The sequence below is a fragment of the Gadus macrocephalus genome, chromosome 21, assembly GCF_031168955.1.
Source record: "Gadus macrocephalus chromosome 21, ASM3116895v1".
Classification (NCBI taxonomy): Eukaryota; Metazoa; Chordata; class Actinopteri; order Gadiformes; family Gadidae; genus Gadus; species Gadus macrocephalus.
In genome coordinates, this window is record NC_082402.1 from 6,840,614 (window position 1) to 6,858,287 (window position 17,674).

General features: G+C 46.4%; 1 protein-coding gene across 1 annotated transcript; it reads left to right on the forward strand.

Moving 5' to 3' along the window:
• The first annotated feature begins 5,429 nt into the window (after positions 1-5,429).
• Positions 5,430-17,360, forward strand: tmem200a (transmembrane protein 200A). The gene is given in 7 exon segments (XM_060041516.1): positions 5,430-10,512; positions 10,886-10,974; positions 10,977-11,120; positions 11,761-11,838; positions 11,841-11,905; positions 14,780-15,355; positions 15,357-17,360. Coding segments are annotated over 7 exon segments (1,671 nt in total). The 5' UTR covers positions 5,430-10,381; the 3' UTR covers positions 15,945-17,360.
• Positions 17,361-17,674: the final 314 nt, after the last annotated feature.

Below are 17,674 nucleotides of genomic sequence, written 5' to 3' on the forward strand. Positions count from 1 at the left end.
TTCCTCAGTCCAGCTCTGATTTACAGTTCAAATCAATGCAACATGCGTTTTGTAGCAGAGACAAGATGATGGTTAGTCTGTCGTAAGCCATTCCAGGAGCAGGCCTACAGAATGAACTGCAGATGAACAGACGTGGAAACAATGCAAACAGCAAGAGAAAACACAAGGGAAGACAGGACTGAAAGCAGGGAGTGAATGAGGAAGGAATGCGTTGACAAGAAAAGTAGCCACAAAAGGGAAAGGTTTTGTTCTTCCAGACACAGTGTACAGGTGTAGGAAAACTATCTCTCACTGTTGGCAGTAACTCATTCCTACTGCTACCATCTGGGACCCATAAGTCAGAGCGTGCTCAACACATTTCATTGGTTGTAAGCTTATCCCTTCCCTGTCAATCATACCTTGAGCTCCTCGTATACTTAGTCCCTCCCTATTTTTCTGGTCTTTCTCCATTTGTTTTTCTTCTGTCTTCACTTCTGCCTCTTCTATTGTGTACATCTGTTATTCACTTTTTACAGATGTATTGTAATTCATATCCACTAGCCGCTAACTCATTGTATCTTTCAAACAACAAGAGGTCCTTCCTTTCTTCCCTTTCCAAGTATAATTATATTTGTCAAATCTGTTTGATCTGTATATTTGACAACTTATAACTGCATATCAACAACTGTGATATCTTAATTACAGAGTATTCTCATTGTGTGAATAATTGTGTGTGTGTGTGTGTGTGTGTGTGTGTGTGTGTGTGTGTGTGTGTGTGTGTGTGTGTGTGTGTGTGTGTGTGTGTGTGTGTGTGTGTGTGTGTGTGTGTGTGTGTGTGTGTGTGTGTGTGTGTGTGTGTGTGTGTGTGTGTGTGTGTGTGTGTGTGTGTGCAAATGGGGGTCTATGTGATTGTGTAAGTGCATGATTGCTGTTGGTTCGTGACAAATTGTTTATACAATGATTTGGCAGCCATCTGTTCACATTTTCAGAAAACAATTCCACTGAGTAAAAAGCTCCCCCAATCTCGGGTTACATTACACTCCTACACGTGTTCCCGCTGAAATACTCCCTCAATACAAGAAGCAGAACATTTTTATGTGGAGGTCAAATTCAATGTGATTTAGTCTACTCTCTGATGGCCTTAGCATCTATAACCACGACGGCACGGTAAAACGGACTCCACTTCCAACGCTTATAGTAAATAATAACTCTATATTCTAATAAAAAAAGAATGGTTCTAAACGTTTCCTTTTATTCTCCCACAATATTTTTCTCTGTGCCTCTTTCTCCACCCACAAATCATCTTCATATTTTGTATTGAATCTCTTTGGGATTGTAAACACAGGAAATGACATGCGGCCACCGGGCTTGCTTCTCAAATACCAAATGTCTTGACCGCTCGTTGTTGGTATTCAATTCAACCAAGAATAAAACATTGGGAGAGAGAGAGAAAGAGAGAGAGAGAGAGAGAGAGAGAGAGAGAGAGAGAGAGAGAGAGAGAGAGAGAGAGAGAGAGAGAGAGAGAGAGAGAGAGAGAGAGAGAGAGAGAGAGAGAGAGAGAGAGAGAGAGAGAGAGAAAACGCATATCATTTTCAATACGCCTTTGCTCCCTACGCCTGTATCGTAAGCTCATGTATAGAGGCGAATATTATTCAAAACACATGCAAAAGTCCCTTCCTCTCACTCTCGCGCCGCTCTCTCTCGCTCTCTCCCCTCCTCTCTTGTTTGCTGTTTTTACACACGCACGTTCTGCGACCCCCACCCCAGCAGCTCTGAGAGAGCCTCGCTTCCACACAGTCTGCCAACGCTCGTTCAAGGATGGATAAAACGCAGATTTGGAGCTACACGAAAAGGACACCTTCCGCAGCAATACAACCAGCACTTCTTTTACAATAGCCCAACATGCAACATCGGGATTTTCTATAGTTTTTACAAGCATTTCTGAACGTTTTAAAAACAGCGGCGAGAACATTTTCAACGGAATCGCGAATCCTGCAACATAAATCCGCCGGAGGAAGTCCCTCATAGCTTTTCGAGTGCTTTCGACACATGCAAACCGATATTAAAAGTTTACCCTGATCTATATCCACGGGATACTGAACGGACTGCCTTCAGCGCCTCACCACCACCCCGCGGTCTGCGTGGCCCTAGATGGAGCGAACAGCGTTTGGAAAGACAGCTGTTTATTTGTAAGGATAAGACTACAGGATTCTCTCTGTTACAGAACAAAAAAAAAGCCACTGATACTCTTCATGGGCGATGTTGGATCTGACATCCACGGCTGGAATTTAGATTTCTCAATTATTTGGCTCTCGTTGGCGACCAACTCCCAACCTGGCTTCAACTTCTCCCGCAACAGAGGATTTGGCGGTTTTTACGCTTTTCCCAAATGGCGTAGCGCCGACGCCTCCCGCGTCCATAGTGCTTTAAAGTTTGGAGTGGAAATGACAAAGGCTTTCAAGTCGAGGTTATTCATTGAGTAGGCTATGTCAAAAGGCTGGCACTGTAGCCCATCGGCACTCAAAGTGGGTGGACTACGTCTCATGTTCAGCAACTCGGGGATTCCCTGATAGGAGCAGCCGTCAACATGATGAGGCCACACCACTGAAGAGCGCTCTCCCAAATGAAGAGACATCCGGGATAGGACATTAATGGAATACCGACACTGACTCTTGACACTTTTTTTCCAACGGTGAGTAGCCTAAGCGTCCGTATTCTGTAGTCAGTCCTGTTGAAACCATGGAGGAACAACTCTCTGCTCCCTCACATTGAGATTGATCAATTTCTTGAGAATATCTTGAGACCTTATATCCCCCCTCCCCCTCTCACTCTCTCTCTCTCTTTGAAATTATGATTTTTTTTAAGTGTAGTGAATACAAGTAGCCTAGGTATCAATGTATAATTATTTATTCTACCATATGAGAGTAACTCGTTTCTTTGAGAGCTATAAGAGAAAATATACATTCCAACTCTCCCCCAAAGGTATTCAGAATCTGATGAAATGCTTTTTCGCCCCAATCGATTTCAACCTAAAACGTATTCGCATCTACAGAGTACAGCTGCCAAATAAGATGCGATCATCATTGTGCATCTCGTTGCAAATTGTAGGCCAAATTGGATCGATATGTGATGTTGAATTGCAACCCTTTCATCAGACTCCAGTTTTGTTACTTTGTTACATCGAGCGACCCCAGAGGACCCTTAGACTATGACATCAAACCAATTACGTCACAGATCTTGCCCCCGTGGTCTCCAGGCGGAAGGGCAAACCGGGACAGCTGGTGGCTCGACAGCACAGTGACTGATAGACTGACGCCTATAGGCCTACTGAATGTCAAGTCATTTGGGAATCCGCATGCTGTCAGTCATTGGATGAGTCAATTTCCAACCAATTAAGTCAAATGAGGAAACGTCATGCACACACACACACACACACACACACACACACACACACACACACACACACACACACACACACACACACACACACACACACACACACACACAGACACACACACACACACACACACACACACACACACACACACACACACACACACACACACACACACACACACACTTGAGATGGATGACACACCCTTGGCTCTGGGACCAGAAGAGACATACTACTGTACAAACATCCTCACCAGCCCTCATTTGTAATCCCTCGATGGCACGGAGCAGAAACACATCAAGCACCACAATCTGCTGTCCCACGAGCACGCTTCCCTCCCGAGTAGCTCCCTGGTGTATCTCTCCTATGGTGGAGATATTCATCACACATAACTCACCATTATGCTCCCACTGAGCAACACACTGCTGGTGCAGCGTGCTGATGTCTTACGCCTACAACAAAGCACCGGTACTATCAGCCTACTGGCTTTTTACAAGTTCCCTTCCCAGATATAACTCTCATACCGTGCTATACTATACTATATACAAAACTATAGATTACTATACCATACTATACTATACTATGCTATTCTATATACAAAATTATACTATACTATTCTACACTAGGCCTACTGTAATATACGATATACGAAACGATCCCCAACATACTATACTATACTGTATGCACTATACGATTCGATACTATGCTATACAAAACAATAATATACATTGTAAACTGTATATTGTACACTATATACAAAATGTTGTCCTGATGTGGTAGCCTACTAATTTACACTGTATTCCACTCCCCATAGACTGTAAAACAATAACATTTTATGCTAATCACTCTCATATTACGATCGGAAACAAACACTGTTATCGCTGACATTCTGACATTCCTCGCCGCCCAGAATTTCAATTTGCACTTTTAATGGAGGCAAACAAAACAACAGAAAACAGATGTGTTTCAAAAGCTGCAAAAAAAATCAATCGTATTTCAGCACGGCAGCAACAAAGAGGATAAATTATAGCAACAGGGGGAATAAAAGCGGTGCGTTTACGTCTGACTGGCGTGGACATGACCGACCTCTGTGTTTACCTCCCAGCAGTGTGATGGCTGATCACATGACCTTTAAACCAGCGTCCTGGGGTCTTCAACACTCTGATGACACCCAGCCGTCATATGAGAATAATCCTTCAGTCTGTCTCTCTGTCTCTGTCTCTGTCCCTGTCCCTGTCCCTGTCCCTGTCCCTGTCCCTGTCCCTGTCCCTGTCTCTCTCTCTCTCTCTCTCTCTCTCTCTCTCTCTCTCTCTCTCTCTCTCTCTCTCTCTCTCTCTCTCTCCCCCTCCCTCTCTCTCTCTCTCTCTCTCTCTCTCTCTCTCTCTCTCTCTTCTCTCTCTCTCTCTCTCTCTCTCTCTCTCTCTCTCTCTCTCTCTCACTCTCTCTCCTCACTCTTATCTCAGTGGTTTGCAGATCTAACTGTATGTTGATCATCCGTACACATTGTATTAAATTGAATATACATGATCATTTCTATACATTAAGACATCCTGACATCCTGACACTGTTCCTGTATCATAATTATAAAAATATTGAACCTCTCAAGTTTAAGTTAAAACAAATGTACAGAGACATGTGTGTTGGGTGCTGGTACTGTTTGTTGTGTACTGGCGTCCTCGCTGTATCCACAAGCAAACACACAGAAAGAGCACACCTAACAGAATGGCTGTTTGTTTTTGTCATCACTTTCTTATTTCTCATTCCTTATCTCCACACCTTCCTCTCTGTCGTTACCTTCCTCTTCCCTCCTTCAACTTCACCCTCCTCCTAACTCACTCGCTCTCTCTCTCTCTCTCTCTCTCTCTCTCTCTCTCTCTCTCTCGCTCCCTCCTCTCTCTCTCTCTCTCTCTCTCTCTCTCTCTCTCTCTCCCACTCCACTTCAGTGATTCATTCTGATGATCATAATCACATATACCATTAGAAACGGCCCCCTCCCTCCCTCCCTCCTCCCTCCCTCTATCCCTCCCTCCCTCCCTCATCCATGTGAGCAATACCATCCTACTAATTTGTCTGATATTTCCTTCAGTCACAGAACGCTTTCCAATCATCACAAGAGTCCTCCACCAGCGACACACTCTTGGAAGTAACACAACTATCCAGATCCACTGTGCAAATTGTGTGCATTTCTCGTGGTGATTACATCAGTTGGTTGCCACGGAAACCTGTCACCAAGTGCGAGCGCGGTGACAGGTTTCCTTAGGGTTGCTATAGGGACCATGTATCACACATCATGTGACCCATATGTATCTTGGTTCCTTGTCATTAACATAATCATCTTGGCAGTACAAGCCAGCCCTGGTGACGTGTGTTGCTCTCTGGAGGGTCATGTTATATTCTTTGAGCGCACAATGTCAAGGAGAGCGCAAACGCGAGCGCATGGGAGACGTTAAGACTGAATACTTTACGTTTTAAGAGCATGCTTTGACATAGCATATTGGCCTATCTTATATTCAATCTTCTATCTTGAGTCTGTGTTTGTGTGTGTGTTTGTGTGTGTGTGAAGTATGTGTGTGCATGCGAGCATGCGTGTGTGCATATTTGTGTGCATGAATTTGTGTTTATTGTTTGTGTTTGTGTGTGCATGCTATGTGTTTTACTGTGTGCGACTGGGTTGGTGCTGTATGATTTTGATAGATTTCCTGGTGAACTCGCATGCTGACAATGAGTAAGAGTAGAGGAGCAGCCAGTGCTTCTTCAGGAGGACCCAACCACAGAGCAACACACCTTGGGCTGGCCGCCGCCTAATGAAGGGACACATGTTGGTTGGGATTCACCTCTCTCTCTCTCTCTCTCTCTCTCTCTCTCTCTCTCTCTCTCTCTCTCTCTCTCTCTCTCTCTCTCTCTCTCTCTCTCTCTCTCTCTCTCTCTCTCTCTCGCTCTCTCTCTCTCTCTCTCTCTCTCTCTCTCTCTCTCTCTCTCTCTCTCTCTCTCTCTCTCTCTCTCTCTCTCTCTCTCTACTACAAATTGCTACTCATATGCATCAATCATCAATCAATTAATAGTGTTGAAAATTGTATTTCAGTGAACCTGCGAAGAAGCCCATTGACCTCTAGTCGACCTGTTATGAGTAAATAAATATTTTATGTAATATTAAAACAGGAGCAATGTTGCCTTTGATTAAAGGCAACCAAATGAGGAGAGGGTTTGTTTAGGGAAGGTTTTTACACACAGCGGCAAAGTGGTGCTTCAACACAGCTTTAACAATTCAACCAAACAGAGTACACAAAGGGGATCGAGAGAGAAAGAGAGAGAGAGAGAGAGAGAGAGAGAGAGAGAGAGAGAGAGAACACAAACCATACCTTCTTTGCATCCAACACAGAAACGCACACATAAACGGATTAATGCTTGCAATAAAATGCATGGATCAACACTAGCATTAACACACACACACACGCACACACACCTCACATCACACATTAAAATCCAGGAAAAAAACGTAACAACAAACAATACCTCCATTATGCCATTTTAATTCAGAACAGACGCTCGCATAACGGATTTGGGATCTAACAGTAAGTCATGTCAAGTTATTTTTATTTTTATCTTTCAATCACAGTTAGAGTCTCACAGAGCTTTACAGGTCATATAATTATGTTATAACTCTCTAACGTCAGCCCACAAAAATAGAAAGAAAAAGCCTTGATTATCGAGGAAGAAACCTTGAGAAATTCTTGGAGCCAAATGAGAGTGTATAGAGATGAGGTTTATATTGTATCGTAGATCGTTATATCGTTTCCATGACTTCATAAAAAGTACCTCCGTCAACAACAACACTTTGAAAGGAAACAAAACCCCACTACCCCACATCGACTCAATAAACATGACGAAACAATTTAGTTCTGAGAAAGAAAATATATTTCCTGCATTTCTAGAAGGAAACACTGCAGTAACAATACAACTGAAAACTAAATCCCCACACAATCACAGTGTCAGGAAATGTTACCGCACAATAGCATTCTTACAGAAGACAGCTGGTAATAATATAAACTCTGTGTGTGAGTGTGTGTGTGTGTGTGTGTGTGTGTGTGTGTGTGTGTGTGTGTGTGTGTGTGTGTGTGTGAGTGTGTCAGCACACACATTATAATTATTTGGTTGAAACTCATCTACTTTTGTAACAAGTATAAAAACACCTACACAAACAACAATTACAAACTACAATTAGTGCTAATATCTATTGAAATGTTAACGATTGTAATCCCTCTCTCATAAATCCAGCCCATAATAGGCACGGCTCCAACCACCACTTATCCTTTGATCGGGCCAAAAAACATAAACAATTTCACCATGGCCGATAATGATAATAGCCCCCATTTCCCTCGCCAAGCCCTGGTAATCCCGCAGCAGTTAACTTCTGAAATGCCAGAATCTCAGCACATTCATTTTCTAGGTTGCATTGCTCCATACTTACTGCCGCTGCAGAGCCCAGCCAGCTCGATAATTCCAGAGCTGGATACATTGGCAAAGATCCACCTGCAACGTGACAGTCCAAATCCTCCATCAGATTTTTCCATTATTCAAGACATCTGTCCCCCCTTAACAAACGCTGAGGCTAAATTAGCAAATATTGAAGAGATCCCTGCTAAATCCCCTAACACTAATGTCATCCAAACCCCAGATTATCGCCCATATAAACCAAAAGAAGGTTTTGAGGAACAGGAGTGTGTTCTCATTAGTGAAATAACATCTCTATTAATAGGTAGCAGAACAGTTGGCAAGACGGAAGACACAATCATCTGTGTACAACTCTGCTCAACGTTCTCAATAATAGCCGGAAGGGAAAGATTAATCATAAACACAATTCTGATCTCGCTGTGGACTACGGACAACAACTAAAATAAGTGCATTTGCAGATACATCTAACTGCATTCTGTGTGACACGAATCAGACCTTTTTGTCCTGTCATTTTCTTTTTTGCCGAGTCACCTTTTATGTCACACACTCACAGATGCAAACACACTGACACACACACACACACACACACACACACACGCACACACACACACACACGCAAACACACACGCATACACACAGGCACATACACCGAATACTGAGAGTTACTTTGGTGGAAGATGCTGGGACATGATGCCTGTGGGTCTTCAGGAGTCACGGCTGTCTGCGACATGTCACTCCTTTTAAATGAAACATTCGGAGGAGTGAATCCCTGGAGGGATTGGCCAGGGGTTTCAATATCCCCCATGGAGGTTCAGCCAATCACAGAGGCTAGGTATCACTGCGCCAGGCGAGCTGGTGTTCAAACTCACAGTGTGTGCACAGTGTGTGGGTGCGTGTGTGTGGGCGAGTGGGTGGGTTAATGCGAGACATTCGCTGAAAGCTCTTTGACTGCCGACCGTGCCCAGACAAGCACTATAGATACGCAGTCTGTTCACCATTTGTATGGGGATGGTTGCCAATTATGTATTTCAGTCCATGTGTGTGCGTGTTGTTTGTGTGTGTGTGTGTGTGTCGACATGGGTTGTGCATGTGTGTGTGTGTATGTGTGTGTGTGTGTGTGTGTGTGTGTGTGTGTGTGTGTGTGTGTGTGTGTGTGTGTGTGTGTGTGTGTGTGTGTGTGTGTGTGTGTGTGTGTTAGCAACCATGGCCATTTGTTTGTGAGTCTCCCGTAGAAAATATAGGGCAGGTGATTTGAGATTGGTGGAGGCAGAATGACCTGTTCTAGATTAACAGGGAGACATTTCATTGTCGTATTACAAAGCCACTATCAGACTTCGCATAGCAGCCGTGGAATGTTATTTATTGTGTTGGTTGTAAGGTATTTGTTATAAAGCGGAGGCAGAACTGCCACAGCGTTCCTCATGATAGACGTGGCGACAAAACCTTTACCTTAGCCTTGGTTTTGATTGAGGTTTTGACCCCTCTCAAAATGGCAGGGTATCGCCAACAAAGAATCTCATGATGCATTGGGATGTACGAGCCTTATGCATTCTTCGGCTTTGGGTACGATCTCAGTGGTTAGGTCATCTTCATATTATGTATTTTGTGCGGATCCTGGTTGACAATTATATTTCCTCCAACTGTTATTAAGGAGTGCATGTTCATGATGTCTGGCCATAATCCAGTGTAAAGCGGCTGTCAAATTCCTGCCCTCAATATGCCACATATGGATTGTTTTTGCTGTTTCCAAAAATGGTGACACTTCCGTATGCGCAAGAATTACACCCTCATAACAGCCTTGCATCAACCAATGACACTATGCTACAGACACATTTGATACAGTCCAGGATGTGTGTGTGTGTGTGTGTGTGTGTGTGTGTGTGTGTGTGTGTGTGTGTGTGTGTGTGTGTGTGTGTGTGTGTGTGTGTGTGTGTATGTGACTGTGTGGGCAAATAAGTACACGTGGGCGCATACCTTATGCAAATCTCATGCAGTGACCCGCATGCATTGTTCATCAGCGACATGCCGTCGCACAATGTGCGCACAATGTGTCTGCAGAATGAGTGACATGCAGAGAGCCTGGTAATCCTGGTGCTCAGCTGTCTCTGAGCACCAGGGACAGCTGAGCACCAGGGACAGCTGAGTGGCAGAGCGGCTCCGTGCCGTCCCTGTAGCCTGCCTGGGCACCATTCATCGTCATGACGGCGGAGCCAAAACAAATTGTGCTTCAGTTATGTTGACTCAAGTGGGCTCACGCTTTCCAGGTTCACGGGTGGTAAACAGCGGTTAACAGCTACAGTCGCTAAGGGTTTGTGTGCGTGTGTGTGTGTGTGTGTGTGTGTGTGTGTGTGTGTGTGTGTGTGTGTGTGTGTGTGTGTGTGTGTGTGTGTGTGTGTGTGTGTGTGTGTGTGTGTGTGTGTGTGTCTGTGTGTGTGTGTGTGTGTGTGTCTGTGTGTGTGTGTGTGTGTGTGTGTGTGTGTGTGTGTGTGTGTGTGTGTGTGTGTGTGTGTGTGTGTGCGCGTGTGTGTGTGTGTGTGTGACTCCAGCAGGTCCAGTATGACTGCAGCAGCAGGAGTGCTAACAGGCTTGGCTAAGCTAAAGCGCCAAGACTCCAGCCGATCTCAGCACCGCTCCCTACAGGCCCTGAACTCTTGCCCAGGAAACCCCACGCCAGAACCGGCCCCCAGGTACACTCCTCACTACGATGTGATGCTATTTCCATACTAACTATACAGATTACTACTGTATTACTATGTAACAGCATTGAAAGCCTTCGCCAAAATGACAACATAACTTTTTTTCACTATTTTCTGTAAAAGTAAACACTTTTAGCATTTACATCGTGATACAACCAAAAGCTTGGTGTTACACTGCCACAGATGAAGCAGCTATACATGTGTGCTTAAAGGTAACATATTATGCCACCAGATTTTCAAAACGGCTTGTCACGGCTAATCTCACTCACACCAGGTGGTATAATATGTCAGCCTTAGAATGAGCTGTGAGTGAAAACTAGCAAGGCATTGATTGTTCACCGTTTCACTTTTTGCTGACTCTCAGGAAGAGGAAGCGGCGGTCGGACATTGTGGTCGTGCGTGGGAGGCTCCGCCTTTACTCCGCCTCTGGCTTCTTTCTGCTACTGGGATTGGTCATCTGGCCATGGGCATCGGCATGGCGACGCTGGGCTACTGGCCGGCACGGCGCTAACACGCAGGTGTTCAGAGCAAGCCAGCCGAGGTCGGGGCGGGACTAGCAAGTCGTCGCCTGGAGACCAACAACAAAGAGAGGCAGGAGACAAGATGGCCGCCGCGGGAGCAGTGAGCGGGGGCAAGATGGCGGTGGTGTAGACGGTGAGTAGGGAGATAAGACTAACAGTGGAGCCCAAGGGGATGGAAGACCTGCTGCTGATTCAAGCTGATTCAAGCCAAGAGGGGGTGTCGAGCACGATGTCCTTCTATTGTACTTAAAAATAGATGGGACACTTAAAATATAATGATGAGTCCGTCAAAAAGACCTACTGGTGTTTTTATGTGGGCAAAACTTTCAATCCTCACCTTATTATAGCAATATGAAAACTCTTGGCTGATCACAATAATCAAAAGCTATTCTAGACCTCACCACCAACAGCGTTTGGATAAAAATACAGCATATAAATACAGCTCCATGGATGAGATGCTTATTTTCGACGTCTTCAAACCCGATATCACACATCGGTGTCCGATGTGTGATATCGACCACAACAACCCGATTGTCTTTATCTCCGCCGTGCCCCATGACCGGTCCGCCTGTCGTCACCATGGCGACGTGATACGCCACAGACGGCTTATTGACCCCGAGACAGCGAGGGGAAGCTCGAGGGCCCCCTCCCTGAGTGAGACGAGGCTGACGGTTGACCCCCCACTGCGCTCCTCCCTGTAGGTCAGACGTCGGGCCGGCAGGGGGGCTCCTGACGCGCTTCCTGGACCAGCACCGCCACTCGGAGAGGATGAAGATGTTCGGGCCCTTCACCATGGGATCGGCATCTTCATCTTCATCTGCGCCAACGCCATCCTGCACGAGAACCGGGACCGGGAGACCAAAGTAAGGGACACGCGCACTGCCGTGCATGTGGGTGCATGCTTGAGCACGTACACACACATACACGTGCACACTTGTTCACTTAAGCAAACACACAAACGCACACATACGCACATGCAGCATTAAGCGCACACTTGCTTGATCAAACACATACACTACACACACGCAGACGGACACACACATGCACGCTTTGCACAAACAAGCACACAAACACATACCCACACACACACACACACACACATGCACGCTTAAGCACACACTCGCTTAGTCAAACACTCACACACGCATGCATGCTTAAGCACACACACACACACACACACACACACACACACACACACACACACACACACACACACACACACACACAGGCATGAACACGTGCCTAAGCAGAGAGCCTAGAATGAAAAGGTCACACATAGTCCTGTCTGAAGGACATCTGGTAACAAGACGATTAATCGGATATCCAAAGCCCCTTTCCCACTGGACAAAAAAAAAACACTAACACCCGCTCACATCTGGCTTTTGTCTTTAGTGGTAAAGGTTACAATTGGCATTCACTCCCACGGCAAATTACTCTGCTGTAGACACAGGTCTTTATCGGCTCCAGCTCTGCACTGATGGGAACATGACACCCAGGTGGAAATGCGTCTTTCTGGCCATTTTCTGGATGCTTTGATGCGAGTTGAGTTACTGGGAAGGTGGCGCATGATTAGAGCAACATGCAACGTTGATTTTGTTCTTCCGAGTTTCTTCCGAGTTTCCTCCGAGGTTTGAAAGAGAAACTGAATAAGTTACGGATAAAAAGAGGAATCCCATTTAACATGTTCTTCACAGGCCTCCAAACCGCTTTCTGCTGTTACCTAACCCTCTTTCTTGGTACGTTGGGAGACATTGAAGGTGACTCACCAGAAAGAAAACTGAAAAGCATATTCATCTACTTGCATGGAACGCCTCCTTTATTCAGGTTTCACTCAGTTACAAAAGATTTGCATATATTCCCTTATTCTTGCTAATTATTTTGGGTAGAAAACGCAAGGGAACGCTCAGCCCCCATTAATGTCAACTCCTTCCTCTTCTCATCACTCCCTCTCTCTATATATCTCTTTCTGTGTTCCTCTCTCCGTCTCTTTCCTTCTCTCAATCCTCTCTATCTCACCATCTTCCCCCCTTCTCATGTCTCCCACGGCTCTTGCTCTGTCTCCCTCTATCTCTGTCTCCATCTACCTCCCGCTCTCTCTTTTCTCATCTCTCTCCCTCTCTGTCTCTCTCTCTTTCTTCGCCTTTTCTTATCTCTCTCTCCCTCTGAGCCTCTGTCCGTCTTGCTCACCCTCTATATTCGTCCGAGTTCTGTTATCTTCTCCATGCCGTAATCATTTTGAAGGGTATCTAATCTACCGTGCTAGATATACATAAACACTCCTGTCCCCCATGATCTCTTTCATCGTCCCTCCTCCCTCCCCCCTCTCCCTCCCTCCCTCCCTCCCTCCCTCCCTCCCTCCTCCCTCTCCCTCCCTCCCTCCCTCCCTCCCCCCACACCCTGTCATCGGCCCCCCTGTCTCTCTTATCTCAACAGCGTTATAATCATGAAAAATGCTTTCAAAGCTGCCGTTGTAGATATCGCATGCATGTATTCATGCCTACATGCACACACACGCACGCAAGAGCAGACACACGCAAACACAACCACACACACACACACACACACACACACACACACACACACACAGTTCAAGGCAGCAAAAACAAAGTGTGAGTGTGGATTTATTTTGGATTCTTATGCCTTTGCACACATCCACATTAGAATTGAACACACCTTAATGAACTAAAATGGTTCCTAGGAAGGAATTATTCCAACTGTGGCACACAAAGCATATAAGTGATATCATGAGGCCCCATGAAATGAAAATGTGCTCACCTTCTAAGCTAATTTCATGCACCTGTTCGAAAAAGTACAAAAAATAAAGATCTATCGATTATATCAATGTTTCCAATGTTCCTCTAGTGCTCAACTCACTGTGTGTGTGTGTGTGTGTGTGTGTGTGTGATGGTCCCTTTTTTGAACCCATACAACATAACATGTATCTGTGCCACATCCCTGTTTCAGTTGATAATGTGCCGTATTAATGAAAGCCAACCTCCACTCTGAGTGATTCAAGGTCACAGCAGTAATGATTTAGAGGCTGAGTTTTTTTTGTGCTTTTGATGCAGATTTCCCCCCCCGGTCATTTGCCTGTATTGTCTGTATTCTTTGTAAGTGTGCGCTTCTGTTATGTCTTGTTGAAAGTGTGTGATGCGGCTTATCAAATCTCTCTGAGTGGGCTCACGCTTTCCAAACCTGGAAAGCGTGAGCCCACTCAGCCTCAATGGCCCTGTTTACACAAGAGAACTATCCAGATTATACAACCGATTTAGCATTCTCACTGTATCCAGATTCCTCATCTGTTTACAAGACAGGCCCAACGTGCCCACAACCGTATGCGGTTTCAGACTGCACCACGTCACCGTTTTAAAATAATAATACACCTGTATGTATGTCAATTTCTGTATTAATGCAAAGCTAATCTCAAAGTATACTAGCCGACGTTGCTTGGCAACCATATTGCAGTCTTAAGGAACTATATTGCTTGGCTGAAGGAGGATGATTTGTTTTAAATAATGTATTGCATGCAAGTTGTTTGTGTGTTTATAAGTGAAATCTTCCTAACCCTTGAGTTGCCGTCTATAGTAGCCGTTTTAGTAAATGTTTTATATGCACCTAAAACCTTAGCTGGCTCTAAAATGCGTGCAAACCACGGCGTCTCGTGGCTTTATCGCTTGAGTCACCAACCACACGTACCTCCCCCTCCCCCCCCCTCCAACCCCCCCACTCTGCTCCAGGTGATCCACATGAGGGACATGTACTCCACCGTCATCGACATCCACCGGCTCCGGCAGCGCGAGATCAAGCACCAGCGCCACAACGGCTCCTTCTCCGCGGAGCACGGGGGCCCCGAGCCCCGCGGACAGGGGCCCGACGCCTCGGGGGCCGCCCGCCTGGCCAGCCATGCCCTGCTGGCCTTCTCCTCCCGCGGCGGCATGGGCTCCCTGGGAGGGGTGGGGGGAGGAGGAGGAGGAGCGGGCTCCGCGGAGGAAGAGGAGGTGCTGCTGGGCGGAGGGGAGGAGCACGCCAGGGTGGACTTTGGGCTCGGCGGGCTCCTGGCGCCGTTCTACAAGGACCGGCCCCCGGGCCGCGCCGACCCGTCCCGCCGGCAGCGGTCGGTGGACCGGGAGGCGGCGGAGGGCGGGGGGGGGCACCGCGCGCGCTCCATCGTCTCCTCCTCGCTCTCCGCCTTCACGCTGCCCGTCATCAAGCTCAACAACTGCGTCATCGACCAGCCGGACATGGAGGCCATCACGGAGGAGGAGCGAGGCGCGGGGGGGAGCGGGGGGAGAGAAGCAGAGCGAGTGCCTGCGACCCCTGGCCTCCATGGAGTCCCTGGTGGTCCCCGAGGCGACGCTGGCCAAGGCCTCCAAGCCGCCGGGGCTCCACCGTAGCAACTCGGCGTCCATGACCTCCCAGTGCTCCTTCTCCTCGTCCTCCTCGCTCTCCCCGGCGCCCTCGTCGACCTCGGGCTGCTGGCTCTCCCCCGGCGCGGCCCGGAGTGACTTCGGCTCCAACAACTCTCTGCACATGCTCAGTAGCCACTCCAAGTCCCTGGACCTGGAGCGTGGGCAGAGCATGCTCAGCGTGCGTCCCGAGCAGCGGAAGCACCCCAGCTGGCCCCGTCTGGACCGTAGCAACAGCGGCCGCGGCGCCGGCGCTAGCGTTAGCCGCAGCGGCAGCACCAAGGGCTACGCGCGGCTGGAGGACCGCGAGGAGCCGACCGGTTCGGACCGGCTGCTGGACGCCGACGGCCATGCCGCCGCCGCCGCCGCCAGGCGGGACTACAGCAAGCGCGAGAAGCTGCTCATGATTTCCCGATCGCACAACAATCTGAGCTTCGAGCGCGACGACGCTAACAGCAGCGCGCTGAAGCGTGGGAGCTCGGAGACCCGCTTCTGAGAGACCAAACGAATACGGATCTTAGTTTTTGTTGGTCTGCGCCTCATGGCCGTGGGTATGTTAACGGTATCGATAGGCTAAGCTGAGAGAAGAATGAGCAGCGTTATAGTTTGTTAGGGCGAAGCGCTCTGAGGACATGTTGTTCAGTTGGAGGCAACAGGCAGCAAGTGGAGAGAGTTCGCTGTTTAGGGACATTGGCATCAATTCCTCCTGCTTTTACTATACATGTCCATTGGAAGGACGTTGACTCTGTGCATGCACAGGATGCTACAAGGCCAGGCTACATCCTAGTAGCAAAGCGAGCAAGCAATGCAATGCAGGTATCAGTCAGTGTTAAGCTTTTCCTGAATGTACCACTCTTGTAGGAAGAAGGTACCAATGATAGAATACGATGGGGTTATTTTGTTACTACAGATAGATGTTCTCAATAAGGTATTTTGAAGTTGATCTTCGCAAATAATTACAACAAGAATCCTAGCTGCTGTTTCGCCTCTCAACATCCAAGACATTGGACGTAATGCTGTTTGTGGCTCAATGCTGAAGAGAGCATGGTCTCTCAACAGACTGACTATGATGCCATGGTGTTGAAGATTTGTGTTTTCATGTTTTATATTTTAACTTGAAATAGATAGCTGAAAGAGTGAGTGAGAGCTTTGATGTACGATGGCATTTTGTAGTTTCACTAAATAAGGACCCACATTTATTTCCCCTCTTGGAGTGTGAACTCCATTGCCAGATTTTACAGTCAAAAATTGATGGTTAATTCCCAGTGACAGACGATCTGCCCTGTACAGGCGATGAACGAAAAATACCCTATATATAATCGGTCGGTAAGCATTTTAAACTGGTAGACTTTATGAATAAGACAAATTGTTATTGGTTAGCCGTATAGCCCATGTGAAAATAAATGGGAGCCAACAGAAAATGTGTAAGTTATGGTCTGTGTTATGAAAGAAATGTTGCAATCCCTCAAAAATACATATTGTCGGTTTGGCAACATTAACTGACAACTCAACTAATTAGAAGTTTTTATATCTACATCAAATTAAGTGTGTAATTTAGATTACCTTTATTCGAAGCCATCAAATGGTTTATTAGTAGGCCTACCAGCAGGTAGACTAACACTATTGTTACCGGGGACCTCTGTTGAAAACACATCTGTACAACTAAATCTTTAAACGATTTCTCGAGAGATATGTTATGTCGAGAGCAGCACTTACTTTGTTTTAAAAAGTAGCACAATCTGTATTATGTTCAAAATGATGCTTCAGAGGCGTTCAATCTGACATTTTGACGTGATGTTCTGTAGAGCTTCATTCTTTGTTTCATAAAGAGATGAGCTATTTATATGTCTGAGTCAACAAATGTCAACATCTCCTCCTCCCTTAGAATAAATGGAATAATTTTCACACAAAATGTTCTTGTTAAATCTTTTGCAAAAATATGTATAATATGTGTTGTGGTGAACAAATGGACTGTATGTAGTATGCCGCACATTAGCTACATCCCACAATCTCTAAAACAAAGACAAACCATACTCGCATGAATACATACTTTATAAACCCATTTTTCTACTGTCACTGTCAAATACTTTTAAATTAATGGTAGCACACACACACACACACACACACACACACACACACACACACACACACACACACACACACACACACACACACACACACACACACACACACACACACACACACACACACACACACACAAACACT